Source organism: Schistocerca americana, chromosome X, assembly GCF_021461395.2.
Source record: "Schistocerca americana isolate TAMUIC-IGC-003095 chromosome X, iqSchAmer2.1, whole genome shotgun sequence".
Classification (NCBI taxonomy): Eukaryota; Metazoa; Arthropoda; class Insecta; order Orthoptera; family Acrididae; genus Schistocerca; species Schistocerca americana.
Genome location: NC_060130.1, coordinates 178,998,377 through 179,020,297, shown reverse-complemented (window position 1 = coordinate 179,020,297; position 21,921 = coordinate 178,998,377). Strand labels below are relative to the sequence as shown.

The following is a 21,921-nucleotide window of genomic DNA, read 5'->3' as shown; positions in this document are numbered from 1 at the left end:
TTAGCAGTCCGACCCCATCCTGTTTGCATGTAGCTCGCTGCAGCCATCTGCTCATACGATGAAGTTTTTTCTTCATGTGCCTCTGCTTCTGCCCGAAGCTCTCAGTTCTGCTGTGCAACTGGACACCATCAACTATGGAGGCTGGCTAACACGATGAAGACATTAGCTACGCACCTCGCTTCTGTCAGCTTAACTTTCTCAGTTCACATCTTGTTGAGGCAACTGCACCAGACTTTGGTCCTGTGCTTGCACTGTGACAGATACGCCATGTGGCGTGGACTTTTTATCTCAAATAGTTCAGTACATGGTACGGGGTCCATTCTTAGTTGCTTGTGGCAGACATCAACTATGGAGGCTGGCTAACACGATGAAGACATTAGCTACGCACCTCGCTTCTGTCAGCTTAACTTTCTCAGTTCACATCTTGTTGAGGCAACAGCACCAGACTTTGGTCCTGTGCTTGCACTGTGACAGATACGCCATGTGGCGTGGACTTTTTATCTCAAATAGTTCAGTACATGGTACGGGGTCCATTCTTAGTTGCTTGTGGCAGAAGTGTTGAGAATAACCTGTGCCATTCCATCTCGACACCTGCAACACAGCACGGTGCGTGAAGCAACACATCACACAGCAAGATAATCTGTTCCACTGGCAAGTGTGTGTACCCATGTGGGTACTAGTCAAGATTCAAGCTCCTGCCAGCCATGGCCAATACCCCTGTGTGAATATAGTGTATCATTCAACTGAACCCTGCCCTGTGGCCATTTCCCCAAGACAGACATTAATTAGTTGTGAGCCTTGTGGCTCCAAATGTGTGTTGGTGCTGCTGAACACTGGATGACTGGTTACTATGCATACACACTGTCTCCAATATTGTTTGTAAATTCTGTATTTCAAGCTCCCATGAGAGAATTGATTATTTTTGCTGCACTTGGTGCTGTTAAATCACTTGTTGTTAGCTGAAGCCACTGAATTAGTGACTTTTTTTCTATGGCTCCACTCTCGTGTTGGACTGTGTGCAGAGTGTTTCTCTGGGCAAATAGCTACTAAGAATGATATTCTCACTGTAATCATCAGATTAGCAAGGGAAATGAATACTGTGCCTCATGCTTTCAAGAACAATTGAGAACTATTAATTCTTGAGATTGTAGTGGTTAGTTAATTCAAGAAAACAGTTTCTTTTTGTCTTAAACCTCTCATGGATAATATTTATTGTGCCAGTGCTAAACATGCCTGTTCCCACTTGCTCAATTTTAGCTAATTTTATGTGGATTACATAATTTATTTAGTTAGGGACCAACATTCCTACACATCATTCCTTGCAACCTCTCGATTGTATCCTTTAACAGCTACCTACATTTCACTTAATTCACATCTTCAAACAATGGAAATTCCAGGTTGGAATTTCAACAATGTAGGAAAAGATAAATTGTTACTCACAGTAAAGATGACATGTTAAATTGCAGATAGGCACAATTAAAAGACAATTATGCATAAGCTTTCAGCCACAGCCTTCATCAGAACAACAAAGAGAAACACATACCCTTCATACATACAAGCAAGCACACCTCACGCACACATGACTGCCAACTTTGGCAGCTTGTACCAGAATGCCCATTCTGGTCAGAGCTGCTGGAGTTGGTGGTCATTTGTGCATGAGGTGTACTTGTTTGGTGAATGATCTTCTTTGTTGTTTGACAAAGGCTATGGCTGAAAGGTTGTGTGTAGTTGTCTTTTAATTGTGCCTGTCTGCAACTTAACTCCATATCTTCTTCAGCTTCACTTCTTACCAAGACCTTCCTCTCCGGTACTCTTTCCAGTGCTTGTTTCACAAATTCAGCAGTTCATGGAAATGTATTGCTTATTTTTGCGTCTGTTAAGATGTTTCCTTTTTTGTTGTTTATGAATTGTAGGAGGGCATTCCTTCTCCTTTCCTTGTGCCTTTGAAAATGCTGCAGAATAACTTGTGATTTCCTATGTAAGTCTTTCTCACATTCTCTCCAAATTCTTGCAGTGTTCTATTTATCACTTACTGTACAAGGCCTTTTATGTTGTATTTTTAAATTTGTATGTCTGAAAATTGCCAATATCCTTATTTCAGAAATATTTCTTCAATATCCCCCCACCACCACCACCACACCCCCACCCAAAAAATAAATAAAATAAAATAAAATAAATCCCACTCCTTCTTCATCTCTCTTGATTGTTCCTCGGTAAAGAGCTGTTTTCTTATTTCTTGTCAGACTTACATATATTTTCTTGTTCACTGCCCTGTACAAAAGAAACTGCTAACAACAGTTTTGTCAGTTCCCTGACTAAATGAAATGAATCTACTTGTGCCTACGAGAACTTATTTTATGTATTAGTGTACATGCAGTAATGGCCAGGATTCGACTCTGGAGATTTCTATCTGAGTTTTCCATTTTCTGAAGTCTGTGCCAGTAGAAATCAGCAAATTAACAGTTAAAAGTAACAGCTTTTTACATGCTATGCACAAGTAGAGAGGAAATACTCCTTTTTTGAGTGTTGTCAAACTCTTAAATCTGAATTGTACAGAACCATATGAGTAATATCATACAGTAGCATCCCTAATATTGGAAATACTAAATTTGATAATGAAATTATGTTTTAGAATTGAAGTTAGTCATTTCTTGTGGTGTCATTCTTTGTTTTCGAATGTTTGCTAAGTAAAGACACAGAGTGAAGTCAGCAAAATATTTATCTTAACTGTCAATGTTAGACTTTACTCGTCTGTTGGTATCTCTGTTTTTTTTTTTTTTTTTTTTTTTTTTTTTTTTTTTTTTTTTTTTTACATGTGCGTCTTTGTGGACATATGTTAGCAACATTTCTCATCTTGTAAGGGTCTTGAAGGACTCTACATTTTTCACAGAGTTAATGTAAGAAGGAAACACAAGTATTCACTTTTCACACCCTTATTTGACCTCTTTCTTTCTTTTTTTCTCCCTGTCCTTTACCTGTATCTTCACAGGCTTGGCACATTAATTTTGGATTTGACAATGTTAGTGGTAGATGGTGGTCATATGTCCATTATGTTACATGGAAATACTGTAGGTAAGAAAGTGTCGTGCATAATTAAGCTGCAAGTGGAGTTATTTGATATCTCGACAGCACTATCGCAAATAGAGCCATTCAGACATCTTTGCTTAACTGTTTTAACACAGAGTGCTCAGTTGCTACTGCATATACTGCTTCTTCTCATATTATGTGCGAGAGTGGTGTCTTAATGAGACATTTTAGTACATTTCTAGTTTCACTCAAACTTTACTTCTGACTCTGAACAGAATTTATAATCAAAGAAATGACACTGTCAGTGCATCAGCTCTCTATATTCTGACCATTCCTGTCTATAAGAGGAATGTCATTCCTATGTCCGTGTCATTCTGTGATACTTAAGCCTTCTTGTTTTTCCTTTCTGTTGTTTTCCTTGGTTATGGTGCTATTAATAGCACTTATCAAACAGGAAGGAAAGGGGTCACTTCATTTAAATTTTAAGATTGTTCTGCTAAACTCACAGGACAAGATATTAGTCACCCCTTAAATTAGCACACTGGTCATTTTTGAGCTCTGTAGAGATTGTAGATCTGGTACCTGGCTGTCACGTTACCTTCTGCCACTGACATAAGCCATGACAGTCTGCATAGTAAGGTGGAGCAATGTGACAAAAGGCTGAGAGGAGCTATCACATTTAAACATGCCTATGACCATACTGTCACTGAAGTTGCCTGATTTGTCAATGTATCAATTGTAGACTGTCAGACGTGTCCACAAGGAATGGTGAATCACACATGGTCATGTAACACCTTTTAAATGACATAGGGTGTTCAGCATATAGATGAAATGCATGTCAGTATATACTCTTTGGAAGTAGCAGTGAATAAACCTGCTCACTTTATTATGTTTTTCTAAGTCTATGCTTAATTTTTTGTGTTCCTAAGTCTTCCACAAGGTATAGGGTGGTAAATATTCATACTAATGAATTGGGAGGAGAAAAATTTACATGGTAATTCCAGTTGTTTGCTAGTGGCATATATATTTACCAGTGTTACTTAAAGGCTTAATGCTACTTATGACAATGCCTGTGGTAATAAGTTTCTTTGTATTTGTTTTTGGTTTTGATTTGTTGTTATTAACCATTACAGTACCATAGGTAACCCATTAATTCCATAGAATTATTCTTTAATTGGTGCAGGAAACCTCTAACAGTTATACTTCTCAATTTTTATTTTAGGAACAAATGATGCGTAAAAAGGCTGTAATGGCTCTGGACTCTAGATATGTTACAATGATTGAAAATGCATATTACTTTGTGAATCCACCAGACTCGTCACTGTCATCCAAAAAGGAAAGACCACCAGAACATGAATTCATAAGAAAGATCCTCTATCAGGATTTAACAAAAACAAACATCGACAAAATTCTGAGATTAATGAGGAAACTGGATTGGAATCAAGCCGATGTTGCATCGTATGCTATTAAATGTCTCACTTACGCTTTCAAGGTTAAATATTTCAATATCCGCTGTTTGGCAAATCTGTTAGCAGGTTTAGTTGCTCATCAGGTAAGCTACTCGTTCTACACACCTCAGCTGATTTTTCAATAACCAACGAATTTGTTAATATATCTTGTCTCTCTCTTTGTCTTCAAGGAATTTGTTGGCACCTATGTTGTTGATGGAGTGCTCGAAGACATTAGACTTGGTATGGAAGTGAATCTTCCAAAATACAATCAACGACGTGTAGCAATGATAAAATACCTTGGTGAACTGTACAACTATCGAATGGTTGAAAGCAGCAACATATTCCAGGTATGCATAAAACGAAAAGGTTATTTTAAGGTGGTCGGTATCCTGTAACTTCCTACACCCCTCTACCCACCCTAACCCCTCTTCATTCCTTATTTCCATTCCTCCTTACACCATCTGCTCTTGTCTCCAGCCGGTCTCTACCCTACCATGTATGCTCCCTCCCCCACTAAAAAAAAAAAAAAAAATCACTAAAAAAAATCTACCTACACCCACTGCCCCTCTCGGCATGATGTTAAAAAACACAAACTGTAATAACAAGTATAAGAGTGTATTTCCATAGTGACATATCAGTAAAACAAGGAACTCCAGTAAACAGGTTTTATTGTGTTCTTAATGTATAATAAGTATGTGTGAAATTAATCACCCGACTTTATGATCTACCTATGTCTGGTGGAAGTGTTTCTAAAATCATTGATTTTTGGAAGTGGAGGAACTTGGTTCATGTCTTGTTAAGACCCTTTCACACTAAAAAATATTCTTTAATATATTTCCTAATTATAATGTGGTGCAAAATAGAGTAATTAATTAATTATTATAGGCACTGTTTATTGTATTAAGTGGACATAATTGAAATAGAGAACTCTTATTTTGAAATGTGTCAAAATGTCCCATTTGGGACATGCAACAGACTATTCACAAATAAGTACTGCAGGAATACAACTTTTTAATACTTCTGTACTGATTTATGCACATTTAATCTACATAGTACTGTATTTCAATACAAGATTGATGACTTGTAGGAATATTAATGTGATTTCATGCTTTCATTAGCACCTTCAAATCTGAACGTCTGTTTATAGAAAGATATAGTGACGTGATCTGCTTCTACATCTAGTTGGGAAAGGAGTTTTTGCTCATCACTTATTTTTGCTGGTTTCAGTTTTTTTCCCAATGACAAGTCTGGCACATTCATGGAAGACCACTTTTTCCCTCTTTTCAGTAGACTATGACCACAAGACTGGTATACTCCTGTCTACATTAAACTTTATTTCAATCAATAATGAGTACCTTCATGCCAGTGATTTTGAAGCCCATCTGTGACTTAAAATGGGAATTTGCAATGTGTTTCCAGTCAAAAAATCCCCAATCAGTACCCAGCACATAAACCTGACCTACCTTTTAGGAAATCAAATTATAATCTTCTGGCATAAGGACTGTTTCTATTTTTTGAGCATTTTTTCTATCCTGCCAAAAGCATTGTCAGGAAAGTAGCCATGTTCTCGTACAGGATAAGTTATTTCAAAAGTTACACCATACTGGTAAGCAAGTTTACTAAGCGTATTCAGTATGGTTTGATTTTTATTTTCAACCAACATCCATCATAAAAAAATTAATTTTTCTTGTATGTCTGTTCTCAGTACAAAATTGATATAAAAAATGGAATACAGCCCTAGATACTTATGAGCTATGGCTTTAAGCATCACCTTCAAACCCTAGAAAGAAATGTGTATCATTCAAAGTTAATTTTGATTTACCACCATAATGGTGAACTAAAGCTAAATAATATTGCCATTCCTGAAGAGCGTAAAATGCTTCACCCAAAGATGTCGAGGCAGTGACTGGTTTTGCATGAGTTCAAAAACAAAACATGTAAAGGTTTTGCCATCTGCTTACGAACAAACAATTCAACCTTCATTTCTTCATTATTCTCACACATGATTCTTTTTAGTGCACCTCTGATGAACTGGCACTGACCACTATGCTGCTTGTCTCGGGTCAGACGCATAGTGGATTTTTTTTGTCTATTGCTTCTTCCGCTAGTTCTGCTGCTCAGAGATCCATTCTTTCCACATTCACTACCAGTGAAGTCTTCACAGTAACCCTACCATGGAGGCCTCACAGGATTCAATTACCTGGGCCTGGCGAGCCTCGGCTTTTTTATGAGGTTTTTACTCCTCCCCAGCCTCCTTCCTCATCAGTTGCACAATGAGGAACCAGGTTCGGGACCAGCATGGTGGAATTTTTTATTATTCATTTTTTAATAAATACAAATTGTGAAATAAGTACGAAAATGAAAAAGGTAAATATAACTCACCGTACAAATACCAATTACATACTAGCTATTTTAGGGCTACATAAGAGCATATAGTAGCTATCCGAAGAGAACTATTTAAACAGAGGCAGAATCAAGAAATGTAATACTCATTTATTAAAAACAAATGAGTACCGAATAAATCATTATAAACTAGAAATTAAAATGTCAATTAAAGGACAATGGTCTGCCAGTGTGATTGAGGCACCACCTACAAGTATGTGTATGCAGTGGGGCCAATGCCGATGTGGGTACATGCAGTTTACCATGAGGATAGTATTAGTGCAAGTCATGGTCTTCCATTTAGAACACATTTAAACTGACCCACCACAACAAAGCCCCCAAAAACCAAGCTTGCACTATGCTTATTTACGTGGGCCGTTTTTCTTTCAACCTCCGATAGGCTATAAATAAAAGACAAGTTCATAGAAACCAATTATTTTACTACCAGAAGTTTTGTACATTTATGCTTACTTTTCAACATAATCACTGAAAAGATTGAGACATTTATCGTACTTGTGGCCAAGCTTTGCAATACGCTCTTCAAAAAATGTTGCCGTCAATGATTTCAAATGAGCATTGACGTTGTTTTGGAGATCTGCTTTGGTTTGAAAGTGCTGCCCTCCTAGCCACATCTTCAGTTCAGAGAAAAGGTGAAAGTCACTAGGTGACAGGTCAGCAACTGGAAGCAGTTAATTCCATAAATTATCTGGGAGTACACATTAGGAGTGATTTAAAATGGAATGATCATATAAAGTTGATCGTCGGTAAAGCAGATAACAGACTGAGATTCATTGGAAGAATCCTAAGGAAATGCAGTCCGAAAACAAAGGAAGTAGGATGCAGTACGCTTTTTCACCCACTGCTTGAATACTGCTCAGCAGTGTGGGATCCGTACCAGATGGGGTTGATAGAAGAGATAGAGAAGATCCAACGGAGAGCAGCGCGCTTTGTTACAGGATCATTTAGTAATCGCGAAAGCGTTACGGAGATGATAGGTAAACTCCAGTGGATGACTCTGCAGGAGAGATGGTCAGTAGCTCGGTACGGGCTTTTGTTGAAGTTTCGAGTACATACCTTCACCGAGGAGTCAAGCAGTATATTGCTCCCTCCTACGTATATCTCGCTAAGAGACCATGAGGATAAAATCAGAGAGATTAGAGCCAACACAGAGGCATACCGACAATCCTTCTTTCCACGAACAATACGAGACTGGAATAGAAGGGAGAACTGATAGAGGTACTCAAGGTACCCTCCGCCACACACCGTCAGGTGGCTTGCGGAGTATGGATGTAGATGTAGATGTAGGACTGTATGGCAGATGATCGAAAATGTCCCATTGAAATTGTTCAAGGAGCCGTTGGGTTGTGCCAGCAGTGTCTGGACGACCAATGTCATGGATCAACACTATTCCTGAAGTCAGCATTCCTCTTCATTTGTTTTGAGTGGCTCTCCACAAACATCGTAAAGTTGCACAATAAGCAGCTGCATTGCATTGATAATGGTTCTGGGCTGCATAAATTCTACATGCAACACACCATTTTGGTCCCAAAACACAGTAGCCATAACCTCCTATTGTTGAATGTTTGTTTGAATTTTTTTGGTTTGTTTGGTGAATTTCGATGCATCCATTGTTGTGATTTTCATTTTGTTTCTGGTGTGTCGTATTGGATCCAAGTTTCATCTCTAGTAACAATTGATTTCAAAACGTTCTCTCCTTCATCGTGATAATGGTCAAGGAAATTCAAAGCTGACGCCATTCGGTGACTTTTGTGGGTGTCTGTCAACATTTTTGGAACCCAACAACCACAAAGCTTTTTGTAGCCTAAGTGTGCACTAACAACAGAGTGTACGACAGATCTTGAAACTTCCTGAATTTCCATAGACAAAGCAGTTATGGTGAACCTACGATTTTCTCTAACCATTCTGTCAACTTGTTCAACAAGGTCGGCTGTAACGATGGACTTACGTCCTTGACCCCCCTTCATCATGCACGTCATTTCAACCGTCTTTAAACTTTCAGCACCATTCACGCACAACACCATCAGTCATAAAGTTATCACCATACACTCAGCTCATTCTCTGATGTATTACTGCTGCACTATTCCCTTCTGCTTGCAGAAACCGAACTACACTTCGTAATTCACACTTGGCAGGAGCAACAATGATGGCAGCCATGTTTACGTGGCTGTAGTGCAACGTAGTCTAATGCCTTGAGGTTGGCAATGGTGGGGTGCATAGTACAAGCTGTGCAGTAGCCTACAGTACATGTCCACTTTCTGCCACTCACGTAGCTTCTATACTAAGTGATTGGAGGTTTAAAAAAAAAAAAAAAAAAAAAAAACGGACCTCGTAATAAGTTCATTAAAACTATTGAAAAGTTTTCATTCATTTCACATTATAATTCTGATGGGGAGGTTCGTGTGCACTTTAAAATGAGTTTCAAATGAACAGCGTATCTGGCTGGTCACAGTTATTGCATTTGATCTTGTACACTCTTGAATTATGAAACCCATCACATTTTGGACTGATTAGGTGCTGAAAGTGTGCTTTTCACATGTTAGTTGTTTGAAAACCGCCGCTGATGTTAGTTTTTCGAAAGCACGGTTCAGTCATTTTGGCACTTGACCGTTAGAACTGTCATTATAAATTTATTGCATATATCTTATTTTGTGGAGCAGTGCAATGAAAACAGTACTGCTACTGATCTCACTCTATTTGCTGCCACCAACAGCTGTGGTGGCGAAGATAAGCCTGAAAATGGTCTGAGGAATGGGCTGAAACCGGTTGCTAATAAATAAAAAATCGAAAATGCAATCGACACTGTTTTTTATCAGTTTTTAGCATCCTATACCTTTACCAATTTCATCTTGCTGCAGTGGCAACCACAGGAGATGGTGGATCATAAATTGAAAAAGGCTTTGTTATACCATTGTGAATTTTAAAAATGTGCATCATTTGTAACGTCTGTGCTTGTCAGTTTCCTATAAATCCCAAATGCGCACTTATTAATTTTTATAGTGATAACCAGGTGAAAGGAATTAATGAAACAATACTGTGAGTGATGTTTCGATTATGTTTAAAGGTAACAAATGTGAAATAAATAGTTATGCTACCCTCTTAAGCAATATGCCCCCAAAATTAATTTTACTCTGGAAATAGAAAGAATTGTTCTTGAACTTCGCTTCACCTGTTTGAAGCTTGTGTTAAGGAGCACATATACTCCCAGAGTAGAACTGCTTTTGGTGTGCACATTGCTACTGAGGTACGTACAATGCAGGCTGTTGGACATAGTGTGGAGGTGCTGCACAATGCACTCAAAGGAAGGACGCTTGATTTGTTTAAGGAAATAGAAATTTAAACGGGTATGAAAAAACCTCCTGTACTAATACTAAATGAACAGCACAAACTGAATCAAAACCTTTTTCAGTATTTTTGATGGCCTTATGTAATAAACATGTTGCAAGTTTCGTTTTTGGAGGCTTTCGTGTGGTGGACTGATTTGAATGTGTTCTGTATGGAAGACTGCGACTTGCACTGCTGTCTTCCTCATGGCCCCACTACATACATGTACTGGGAGGTGGTGCCTCAAGTCACATTGGCAGACCACAAGCCTCTAATTGTCATTTTAATTAGTTGTTTATAATATTTTGAATCTGTACTCATTTGTTTTAAAACATTCGTATTACATTCCTTGATTCTACCTTTGTTTAAATAGTTGTCATGTGATATCTACTGTATACAGTTAAATAGCTACTACTTAAATAGCATTTGTATTGTGAGTTGCACTTTCCTTTTCCATTGTCATACTTATTTCATAATTTGTACTTAGTATCGTATTATTAAATAATTCTATTGTGTTGGTTGAATTGTGACTGTGCTTACTTGCACATCACCTACCAATTCTAGCACAAATTTTTTGTTGGCTCTTACAAGCACACTTTGCAGTTAGTATTCTAATGACCTCAAATGGTGACAAACACTGTTTTTGTTTTACGTCATTGCATAGTTGCTCCAGAGTTCGTGAAAGTATGTTCCATCTATGCAGCTAATTGGAGGCAGTTCGTTTATGGTCATGCACGATTCTTTTCTTTTGTTTGCGAAGCATCTTTAGTGGCCTGTAGTACATGTTTGTTTTTATACATATTATAAATGTATTATGTGGTTGGTACAATATGATACTTTGTTATATTTTGACATGTTCTTCTCCTGTTTTTCAGGTTAGAATCAACTTTTGTAACATGAATTTCATGATGTGAAATTATCATTCAGTGTTACTTACTATTTCCAGCACTGTTAGCCTATGTATGTGGTCCTGGAGATGTGTGTGTTGGTCTCCATGCTCCAGTTGGACTAATGAACACATCTCCAAGACCACGTACATGGGCTAACAGCACTGGAAATCATAAGTAACATCAAATGATAATTTCACATCACAAATTTTGTGCTACAAAATTTGATTCTAACTGTAAAAACAAACATGTATTACAGGCCACTAAAGATGCTTCGCAAATAAAAGAAGTGAAATGTGTGTGGCAATAAACAAACTGCCTTCAATTAGTTGCATAGATGGACATGTATTCATGGTTACAAACACATTTGACCGACTTTGCACACTTTTGTATTTCATGTTCTTGATATTGACATGCTAGAATTTGTAATGAGGATGCCTAAAACTTTGTACTTGGGCATGATTCTTAATAAGTTTGGTATGTTTCTTTATATTTTATATTTTTCTGGCCTAGTGCCTTTATTTTTAATGGAAGAATATGTGTTGTTCATGCTCATAGGTTCAGAATTACACTTTGTAACTTGTTGGTGTATGCCAGCAGTGTACTGAAACTCAGCTCATTCATTTTTGTGCAATTACGATGACTGCTGTGAGAAACTGGTACATTTGCAACAAGGAGGATTGACTATAGTGCTCCCCGTATGCACAACAGGGGTCCTGGATGTTTTATATGAGAACATGCATCATAGTACATATTGTGAAGTGAACAGCAGTGTTGTCCCATTGAGCAGCTCCTGTGGATCACACAGATCAGAGCTCATTGTCATTGATGTGTGCACTCCATGAAGTGGGATATTTGAAAGCGATTGAATCTTGAAACTTATTTTATATCCAAACAGCATACCTCCAGACATGGGTTTCTTATCAAAACTGTATCTACTATACTTGGACCAGTCAGACATGTCACTTTGAGGTCACTCTACAAACACCTTAAAGTTGACAGTACGATTCATAAACAAATGAAGAACACGAGGCACTGCAGGCACTTACAGCACAGCAACATAAGCTGGTTCCTGTGTCAGTGCAAGCACATTACTGGCTTTCAGTACATATACATTGATTATCATTGTGCAACCATCTGCTTTTATATAGCTGTGCTCTTTTACTGCTTTGATTACAGGTTTTGCTTATTGAAAAAGTCACCAAAAAGACGTCATTCACTGAGTGCCAATGCATCAGTTTGTGGTGTGCCATTAAATAGTCAGGCTTTAGAATTACTTTGAAGGACATGTGAATTTTATGATCAAGAAAAGAATTGTTTCTGTTTCATATCCATCTGTCAGTTACTGCTCATAAAATTTTAGAGCATACCTCAAAAATTGTAGGACTTACTGAAGTAAGTGTAACGAGGAAAGAGGTGCTACTCCAAGAATTACATGATACTGTAGCAAACCGTGTGGAACAAAGGCCCTATGGAGAAAACAGTGTATTTTTAAGTACCCCTGGAAGGGGGCGGGAGGGAAGAGCCATGTCCAGTTCCAGATCTCAATTCATTCTAAACCGATGCAGTTTGTTGCTACATTTATGGATATTGTAGTAGGAAAGGATACCCCACAGTTGCAAAGTTGGTAGTTTCTTTAAAAGAATGAGAAGTTTAAGAGGAGGAGGGGGGGGGGGGGTCTGTATCTAAATGGTCTTGTAAAGTATATGCTTTCCCTTTAAAAAATTTGATGGACAAAAACTATTACTCAAAAAAAGCTCATGTTGTTGTAGCTCATAGTATCTTCCTTCATAATATTATAGAAAGGGATCTCTATTCACTTACACACTGAGGTGATAAAAGTCATGGGATACCTCCTAATATCATGTTGGTCCACCTTTTGCCCAGTGTAGTGCAGCAGCTCGATGTGGCGTAGACTGAACAAGGCATAGACTCAACAAGTCGTTGGAAGACCCCTGCAGGATTATTGAGCCATGCTGCCTCTATAGCCATCCATAATTGCAAAAGTGTTGACAGTGCAGGTTTTTGTGCACAAATTGTCCTCTCAGTTATGTCCCATAAATGTTTAATGGGATTCAGATCTGTTGATCTAGGTGGCCAAATCATTTGCTCGAATTGTCCAAAATGTTCTATAAACCAGTCACGAACATGTGACATCATTGTTTGGGAGCATGAAGTCCATGAGTGCAAATAGTCTCCAAGTAGCTGAACATAACTATTTCCATTTAATGATCAGTCCAGCTGGACCAGAGGACGCTCCCATTGCATATAAACACAGCCCAAACCATTATATGGCACCACCAGCTTGCATAGTGCTTTCTTGGCAACTTGGGTCCATAGGTTTGTGTTGCCTGCACCACACTTGAACCCTACCATCAGCTCTTGCCAACTGAAGTCAGAACTCATCTGATGAGACCATGGTTTTCCAGTCATCTACAGTTCACCCAATATGGTCACAAGCCCAGGAGAGGCACTGCAGGTGATACCATGTTGTGAGCAAAGGCACTCGCATTGGTCATCTGCTGCCATAGCCCATTAACACTAGATTTCGCCACACTGTCCTAACGGGTGTGTTTGTCATACTCCTTACATTGATTTCTGCACAGCATCACTTCTTTGTTGGCACTGACAACTCTACACAAATACTGCTGCTCCTGGTCATTAAGTGAAGGCAGTCGACCACTGCATTGTCCATGGTGGGAGGTAATACCTGAAATTTGGTATTCTCAGCACACTCTTGACACTATAAATCTCTGAATATTGAATTCCATGATTATTTCCAAAATGGAATTTCCCATGCGTCTACCATTCCACATTCAAAGCCTGTTAATTCACATTGTGCAGCCATAATCGTGCCAGAAACCTTTTCACATGAATCACCTGAGTACCAGTGACAACACACTGTCCTTTCATACCTTGCGTACGTGATACTACCGACATCTGCATATGTGCATATCACTATCCCATGACTTTCCTCGCTTTGATGCTGGAGAAGCAATTGATCCATGCTGGACGAATGACACTCCAAATAGCAGTGGTCATCAGCCAATGGAAAGAGGAGCTTGATTAATTGAGGTCCGTACAGGTTCTTCAAAATGTTTGGTGCATGAAGGACTTTAGTATTCTGATCAAGAGAAACCTGTGATTAGCATGAGGATATGTACCACTCCTGATTTCTGCAGTGGTTTAAAATTTATTGCTCCAGTTTAGTGTTACAGTAGAGTTTGTAATTGATAATGCAGCTTATCTTTCAGTGGTATTATGCTCATTCCATGCCAAGGAGTCTAGAGGTACTCACATAACCGTAACTGATTTTGTATGAACATTTGCATGTGTTCCCAGTAAACAATGGTAAAGTTTCACAATCACTAATTCAATTCTTCTGGAGATATAGTCATTTGTTTGACACCATAACGCAGCTATCAGCAGTGCACCCGTGAGTTTTCGGCAACTTTGAGACATAGGATCTCCTGCAATATGTTCTTGAAAGAAACAAAACTGGGCCATTTTGTTCAACATTGTGTGCTCTCTTAGTGAAAAAAAAATTATATGGATAATGTGACACAATGTTGGCCGAAATAAGACATTGGGGGGGAGGGAGTGAAGTTTAGATTTTTATATCCCAGATTTAATTGCGGGATAAACTGGAAGCTTTCTATGTAGTAAGTACAAGGTGTTAGAATATAAAATTTCGGCCTCCTACTCCTTTTCGATTGATGATCTTTCTAAAAATACCAAAAATGGCTAAAAACGACCTATTGGAAATGAGTACGTATTACAGTGTTACTCAAATTAAATTTGCCATATTTTACTGTGATTGTTTAGTAATCTCTGGGGAAGGCAATAACAAATGTCTTGATGAATAGGAAGTACGATAAAGTCCAAATAACTTGAGAAACTTCAAAAGAGGGTTGTCTTTTGCCACGACTCATCATGACATATTTCAGTGTATTTTTCTTTTAGAAGTACAAAATCAAACTGGTTATAAATTTCACAATTTAACTGTGCAATGCCAAGGCAGTTGAAGTCATGGTAGTTAAATTGTTGCATAACAACTGCAGCACACATCATATAAATAGCCACCATGTTTTACACCATTGTAACATTGTGTAAATTTTGGTGAGGGTCATAGCAGTCTGCCTGACATTCTTTGGAATGGACTCATGCTATAGAGAATTATTATTTTGCCTTTTCATTGTGTGATGCTGTTGATGCACTAGTTTAATTCTGGTTTATGGTATCAGCCGCGGTTGGTTTTCTTTACCCCAATACTCCCAAGCCTGATTACGGTTTCTTTACACAGGATCCCAAGCCTGATGATACATTTATATTCAGAGGTCAAAGTATGAAGAGGTCTCTTTTAGGATCTTAAGCTTATCTACTTCAAGCTACTTGAATTTTTTACAGGTTTCATTAATTTGCTGTAGAATTTCACGAGGAACACTTTCCAGTCAGCCGTATAATGTTGCCAATAGGATTGCTTGGCAACAGAACTTAAAAAAACTCAAAAAACGCTATTCAGATGTGACTGCCTTAGATTATTAGAGGCACAAAAAATTGAAAAGTATTCTTTTTATTAGATTCCTTATTCCATTTCATTTTTTATGAAATGATTTTGTAGAGCTGAATTCTCTAGAGACGTCTACAAAACTGAAATAGGCTACATACTTGCAGTTCTTCTGAACTGAAGTTCATTACCTAGTCATCAGGACTTTTGATATTGTCTTCCACAGAGAGTACTAATTAAATACCAACACAATATGGACCTATTTTCAATGCACCTCTACCTTGTCATTTTTAGGGTCTTACATGCTCACATCGTAAAACCAGATCTAGTTTTTAATTGGTTTGGAACACGGTCAAAAGCTGAAGAGGTTTAAAAGAGTTTACAGAAAACTCTTTTTTAAAGAACTATTGGAAAGTGGTAGGAGAATGACATTTTATATTCTAAGACCTTCTATTGATAAGTTTTTACATACAGAGCTTCAGGTATATCCTGTAATTACATCTGAAACATGAAGAGCTAAACTACATGTATTCAAGCATCACTTTTTCTCAGCTGACTTTGCTTCAAATTATCCATATGAAAATTGCCCATTAAATCTTTTTTATTATTTTGCTTATGATAGGACAAAAAGTTGTACAAGATGGCCTAGTTTTGTTTCTTTCAAGAAAATATTGCTGGAGATTTTATGTCTCAAATTTGTCAAAAACTCTCAGGTGCATTGTTGATAGCTGCACTGTGGGGTCAAACAACTGACATCTGAAGCATTGAATTAGTGATTTTGAAACTTTATCAATGTTAACTGGGAATGTGTGAAAATTCCCACTGAATTTCACGAAAATCTGTGATGATCATGTGGGAACTTTTTCCAAAATTATAGCACTTCACAGGGAATGGCCCATTACACAAAACAACAACAACTTGTGACTGCACTGAAACTATGGTGCAGTGGTCACTGGCAGGAGGCATTGCTGTGGACATGAGTATGACAAAGCTGCTCTTGTATTCACTTGTGGAGCAAAAATAACCCTGTAACACCTACATGTGTTGTAGATGAAGTTGCAAGGGAACAGGGTCAGATAGTAATTAGGCCTTATTGCTGCCACTTCAACCTAATTGTATTTGTTTGGAATGAAGTTAAGATCTATGTTAGAAGCAATAAGTCTTTTACTGTAACAGAAGAGGAAAGGCTATTATGTGAAGTTCTTGCTATTGTTGACACCACCTCAGGGAGGAAGAAAGTAGACCATGTTGGTAAGCTTATTGGAGAAGCAAATACTTTGGACAGTATTATAAATGAGAACAAGCAGTTCACGATTTCTCTTGAGGATAATGATGATGCTGGTAACAGTTTTGGCACCGGTTTGAATGATAGTTATGATGGAGAAGTGGGTACACCATTGGCATCATAAATTAGTGATTATAAATGTATCCAGGATTAATTCTTTCACTCTGCAACATGCACCTGTTTCATTCTAAGATTGTTGATAGCATTTTCTTTGTTATTCTTTGGTTTAAATTAGTATACAATGTTTTGTATGCAGCTATTATGCTAGCAATTCCGAACAACTTCTCATAGGCTTTTTTATTAACTTGGGTTGTTATTTATTTATTTCATGGTTTCATGTATTGTCAGATGCTTTTCCTCTGTAGTTATTTTCTCCATTGTCAGAAACATGTTCCTGATTATGCTTATGTATACATTGTTATGGAACAACTTGTATACATGCACATTCCAAGCTCTATTTAAAAATCGTACTTGGGAGATATCAGTGTTGGGGCTGTGCAGTGGCAGTTATAGCAATCTTGAACTTGCAGTATAGCCTACTATACACAAGCCATCAAGTGACTTGTTTCAGTGGCTCAGGTATACGTCCCCTTTAGAACCCCTAGATAGCTGTAATAGGAACTGTGAGACACCATGTATATTACATGATGTGATTTTTGTACTGGAAGAGATGGTGATCAAAATGGAAGAAGCATATTTTTATCAGTAGATTTACATTCTGAACTCATAATGTTGAGGGAGGCATACAGTGCTTTCTCTAGTTGGCCGTACCCATGATCTGGTGGTGCACCTATATACAGTTCATTGTTTCTCAAAACATTGCTTGTACTTATAAGTAGAAATATTTAAAAAGTTTGCTGCCCCAGTACATTGTAGAAGTATTATATGATTTAAGTCTTAGCTCTTTACAGTTTATTTTCTTCATATCCTGATATTTATATTGGAGTTTCGTGGAATGTTTTTCCCTGTCTCTCTGTATCTCCACAATTTCTCATTATTTGATGTGGTAGGTGTTAAATTCTCCAGGATGCAATGCCTCACTTGTGGTACAATACTTTGTGCATTGTCCTGTGATTGTGGTGTTGGGGGAGTAAAGGTTGGGTGTATAACATTCCACAAGCTGTGTGTGTGCTGCCTAATGTCAGATAACCAGCATGTCAAGGAGTTCAGCTAGCAATATCTGGATTCAGACTTGGTAAACTATCCAGGGACTATACAGTACAATTTATTATGGTAACTTCTGTCGGTGCTTTGTTGACCATAGTTAGCCACCCACAATGTTAGGATATTGTGCATCGCAGAGGATAAGAATCTTGGCTTATTGTCTGAGTCGTGAAGAAGCAAGAAACACTTATTTTAAAAAGTCTAACCATGACTTAACTAGTTACATCATTATGTTGATGGTTACAGTCATCACTGTACTTGGATTTGTTACGTGAATTTGTTATACCGTGTTTCTCATCATTTCTTACATGAATTTATACCGCTTAGTGGCAAAAATGGATTGTACTCGAGCATGCATAAATCTTGAAATCACAATAACAGTTAATAAAGAAAGAGAGTTGCAAACAGAGTTTGCTACCATCAAATATTGTGTAGAGGCTGTGAACCATTTTCTCAAAAAGTTTGAGTAATAACTGTGTTATTTGTGTGTAAAAGGTTTTTTTATCTTATGACAGTAATCATATTTTAAATGAAATATGCCAGAATGAGAATGTTCATGTGGGTTTGAATGAGCAAAATTAGTGGACTGTGTGTGAGACATTGTAAGTTCCATTTTTGAATAAAACTTTTATGTAGTTTTGCATGTAGAGGGAAAGTGTCTATTAAATACATTATTCTTTCAAAAATTCTATATGTTGATTTTGGTGACAGAATCAGTTTGTGGAATTGTAAATCCTGATAAGGAATTTATTTTGAAATTTGTTCATTGAAGTACAGAACTGAATATTTTTTTCTAGGTTCTCTATACTCTGATTACCTTTGGTGTTACTTGGGACTGGACCGTTCCTTCTGTGCTTGATCCACCAGATAGTCTTTTTCGAATAAGACTTGTCTGTGTGCTCCTTGAAACTTGTGGCCAGTACTTTGTTAGTGGTATGAGCAAGAAGAAACTTGATATGTTCCTTGTGTACTTTCAGGTAAGAAAAACTGGTGGGAAACACCAATGACCCATGACTGGAACACATGAATAAAGTTTGTGGTGTATAATATTGCTTATTCAGTGTGTATGTATGTTCAATTAGTTTTCTCCTTTGGTTCCTTTTTGGTGAAATTGTAGATTCAAATACATTTATTCATACAATAGCTGAGCAGACAAACTTTATTTGTTACAAATTTTTTGATTTTCAGAGCCAGGCACAACTTTTTTCTGGCATAAAGAGATGAGTGTATTAATGTAAGCCTGTGCTTGTAAATTGCTGCCACTCACAAAGTCATTAATAATTATGCAGTATACAGAGCTCCAAATTTTCAAACATATTTATTATAATACCATCTGAAGAGGGGCAGCAGCATTTCCCATAGTTGCAATGATTGATTGAGCAGACCTTTTAACATTAGCCAACATGTCTTTGCTGTGCTGGTACTGCAAAAGTCTGAAAGCAAACGGGAAATATAGCCACTATTTTTCCTGAACACATGCAGATGTCCTACATGACTTGATGATGATATCCTCTTAGGTAAAATATTCAGGTGGTAATATAATCTCCCATTAGGACCTCCAGTTGAGGACTACTCAAGAGGCTGTCATCATGAAAAACAAAACTGGTATTCTGTTGGCAGGATCATGAAATGTTAGCTCCCGAGGCAGGTTGGTTAGAGAGTTTAAAAATTGAGATTGATAGGTTGCAGTAAGATATAGTGGAAATTAGTAAACTGCAATCACAGGAAGAACAGGACTTCTGGCACGTGAATACAGGGCTACAAATACAAAATCAAGTAGGAGTTGTGCAGGAGTAGATCTACTAATGATAAGAAAAGAGAAACGAGGTTAAGTTTATATGATCAACGTAGTGAATGCATTGTAGTATCCAAGATAGAAATGAAGCCAACACCCACCACAATACTAACGTCTGCTAGCTACCTGCCCGTGTAGCCATGCCTGTTAACGTGACCACTTCTGGAACAGGGAAGTATGTCGGCTCTGGATCAATCTGGCCTGGCTACTCCACGACAAAGGGTCGGTGTGCTGGCCAGCCTGGATGTGGTTTTTAGACAGTTTCCCCACAACCCACTAGTTGAATACTGGGCTGGTTCTCATGTTCCATCTCAGATACATGGTGTGCAAGCATTTAGCAGACTTTCTCGCACTTACACACAGAAGTTTATCACTATGCAGACAGACTGGATACTCAGCTAGTGTCCTGCAGGGTTAATAGGAGACCGACAGTCTCCACTGTTTGGTCTCCTTGGAACACTTACTCAGCAGCAGTTTTCTAGATCTGCAGATGATGAAGAGGTTAAAAAGATTTATGATGAGACATTAACCAGGTAATTAAGGAAGATGGAAATTGAACTGTGTTAGGGAGATTGAAATTCTTTAATAGGAAGGAAAGGGAAGCTTCCAGGCAGAATTTTGCGCAGAGCATAATTTAATCATTGATAGCACTTTGTTTAAGAATCGAGAAAGAAGGTTGTCTACATGGAAGAGACCTGGAGGCTAAAAGGTTTTAGATAGATTTTAGACTGAAAAACATTTCCAGAGGCAGTTATGAACTCTGACTAAAATTTATTGGTTATGAACTGCAAATTAAAATTGGAGAAACATGGGAAGTTGTGCAGTTCGATATAAATAAATTAAAAGCAAAAAAAGTTTTAGTGGAAAGAAATACCATATAAGTTGAATGGGTAGCTTTGAGAGATGAAATAATTCAGGCAGCAGAGGATCAAATAGGCAAAAAGACAAGGCCTAGTAGAAATCCATGGATAACACAGGAAATATTGAACTTAATTGACGAAAGGGGTTAATACAAAAATGCAGCAAGTGAAGCAGGCACAAGAGAATATGTAGATGTTTAAAAATGAATATTGTGGAAAACTTCTGGTAAAATGTAAATAGTTTTAGGAGTAAAGGAAATCACTCACTGAATATCAGAAGTGTTTGTTAAGAGGCTGACACAAAAGAGAAAGAAAACTTAGTAGCCCTCAAGATCAATCCTTTCTCAAGCTAGAGTACAAATACATGCACAGCGCGCGCGCGCGCGCGCGCGCGCGCGCGCGCGCGCGCGCGCGCGCGCGCGCGCACACACACACACACACACACACACACACACACACACACACACACACTTGCGCACACGCATGTGCCCCTACAGTGCCAGCTGGATACACAATGCTGTGATTGCAGTTCAGCAGGTGGACTGGGTGGGGTGAGGATTGTGACGGGTGGGGTGGGTAGAGGTGGGTAGAGGAAAGGAGAGGCAGGAAGGTGAATTGGAGGAGTATAGCTTGCAGCTTGGAGGGAGGCAGCTTCTTTGCTGGCTGTGAATGTGGGATGGGGGGTGGCAGGTGTACAGGCTGGGAATGTGATGCACAGTTGCCAGGTCTACTGGAAAAGGGTGCATGGTGGTGACATGGCAATGTGAATTGGGGGAGGGGGTGATAGAATGATGGAAGGGGGAACTGTTGGAACTGTGGATTAACTGAGATTGAGGCTAGGAAGGTAATGGGAGTGAGGGCTGTGTTGCAAGGATAGCTCCCATCTGTGTAGTTAAGAAAAGCTGGTGGGGAAGGAAAGGATTCAGGTGGCCCAGGTTTTGTGAAGCAGCAATTGAAATCTTGAAATAGAGCATGCCGTACTCAGCTGCGTGTTGTACCACTGGACAGTCGACTTTATCTTGGCCACAGTTTGGTGGTGGACATTCATTGTATTAGACAGCTGGTTTGGTGCCATATTGACATAAAAAACTGTGCAGTGATTGCAACATGGTTAGTATATGACATGGGTGCTTTCACAGGTGACCTTGCCTCTGATGAGCAAGCATAGTCCTGTGACGGGTCTGTAGGTGGAACTGCTCGGTGGGTAGACTCAGCAGCTCT

At 38.4% G+C, this 21,921-nt stretch overlaps 1 protein-coding gene across 2 annotated transcripts in view; it reads left to right on the top strand.

Moving 5' to 3' along the window:
• The window catches only part of LOC124554809 (regulator of nonsense transcripts 2-like), a 233,707-nt gene that overhangs the window by 152,622 nt on the left and 59,164 nt on the right, over window positions 1–21,921 (top strand). For both annotated transcript variants that reach the window (XM_047128465.1, XM_047128466.1), the window contains 3 exons: window positions 4,250–4,579; window positions 4,667–4,825; window positions 18,843–19,022. In XM_047128465.1, the coding sequence (XP_046984421.1) occupies window positions 4,250–4,579; window positions 4,667–4,825; window positions 18,843–19,022 (669 nt within the window). The remainder of the gene's footprint in view (window positions 1–4,249; window positions 4,580–4,666; window positions 4,826–18,842; window positions 19,023–21,921) is intronic.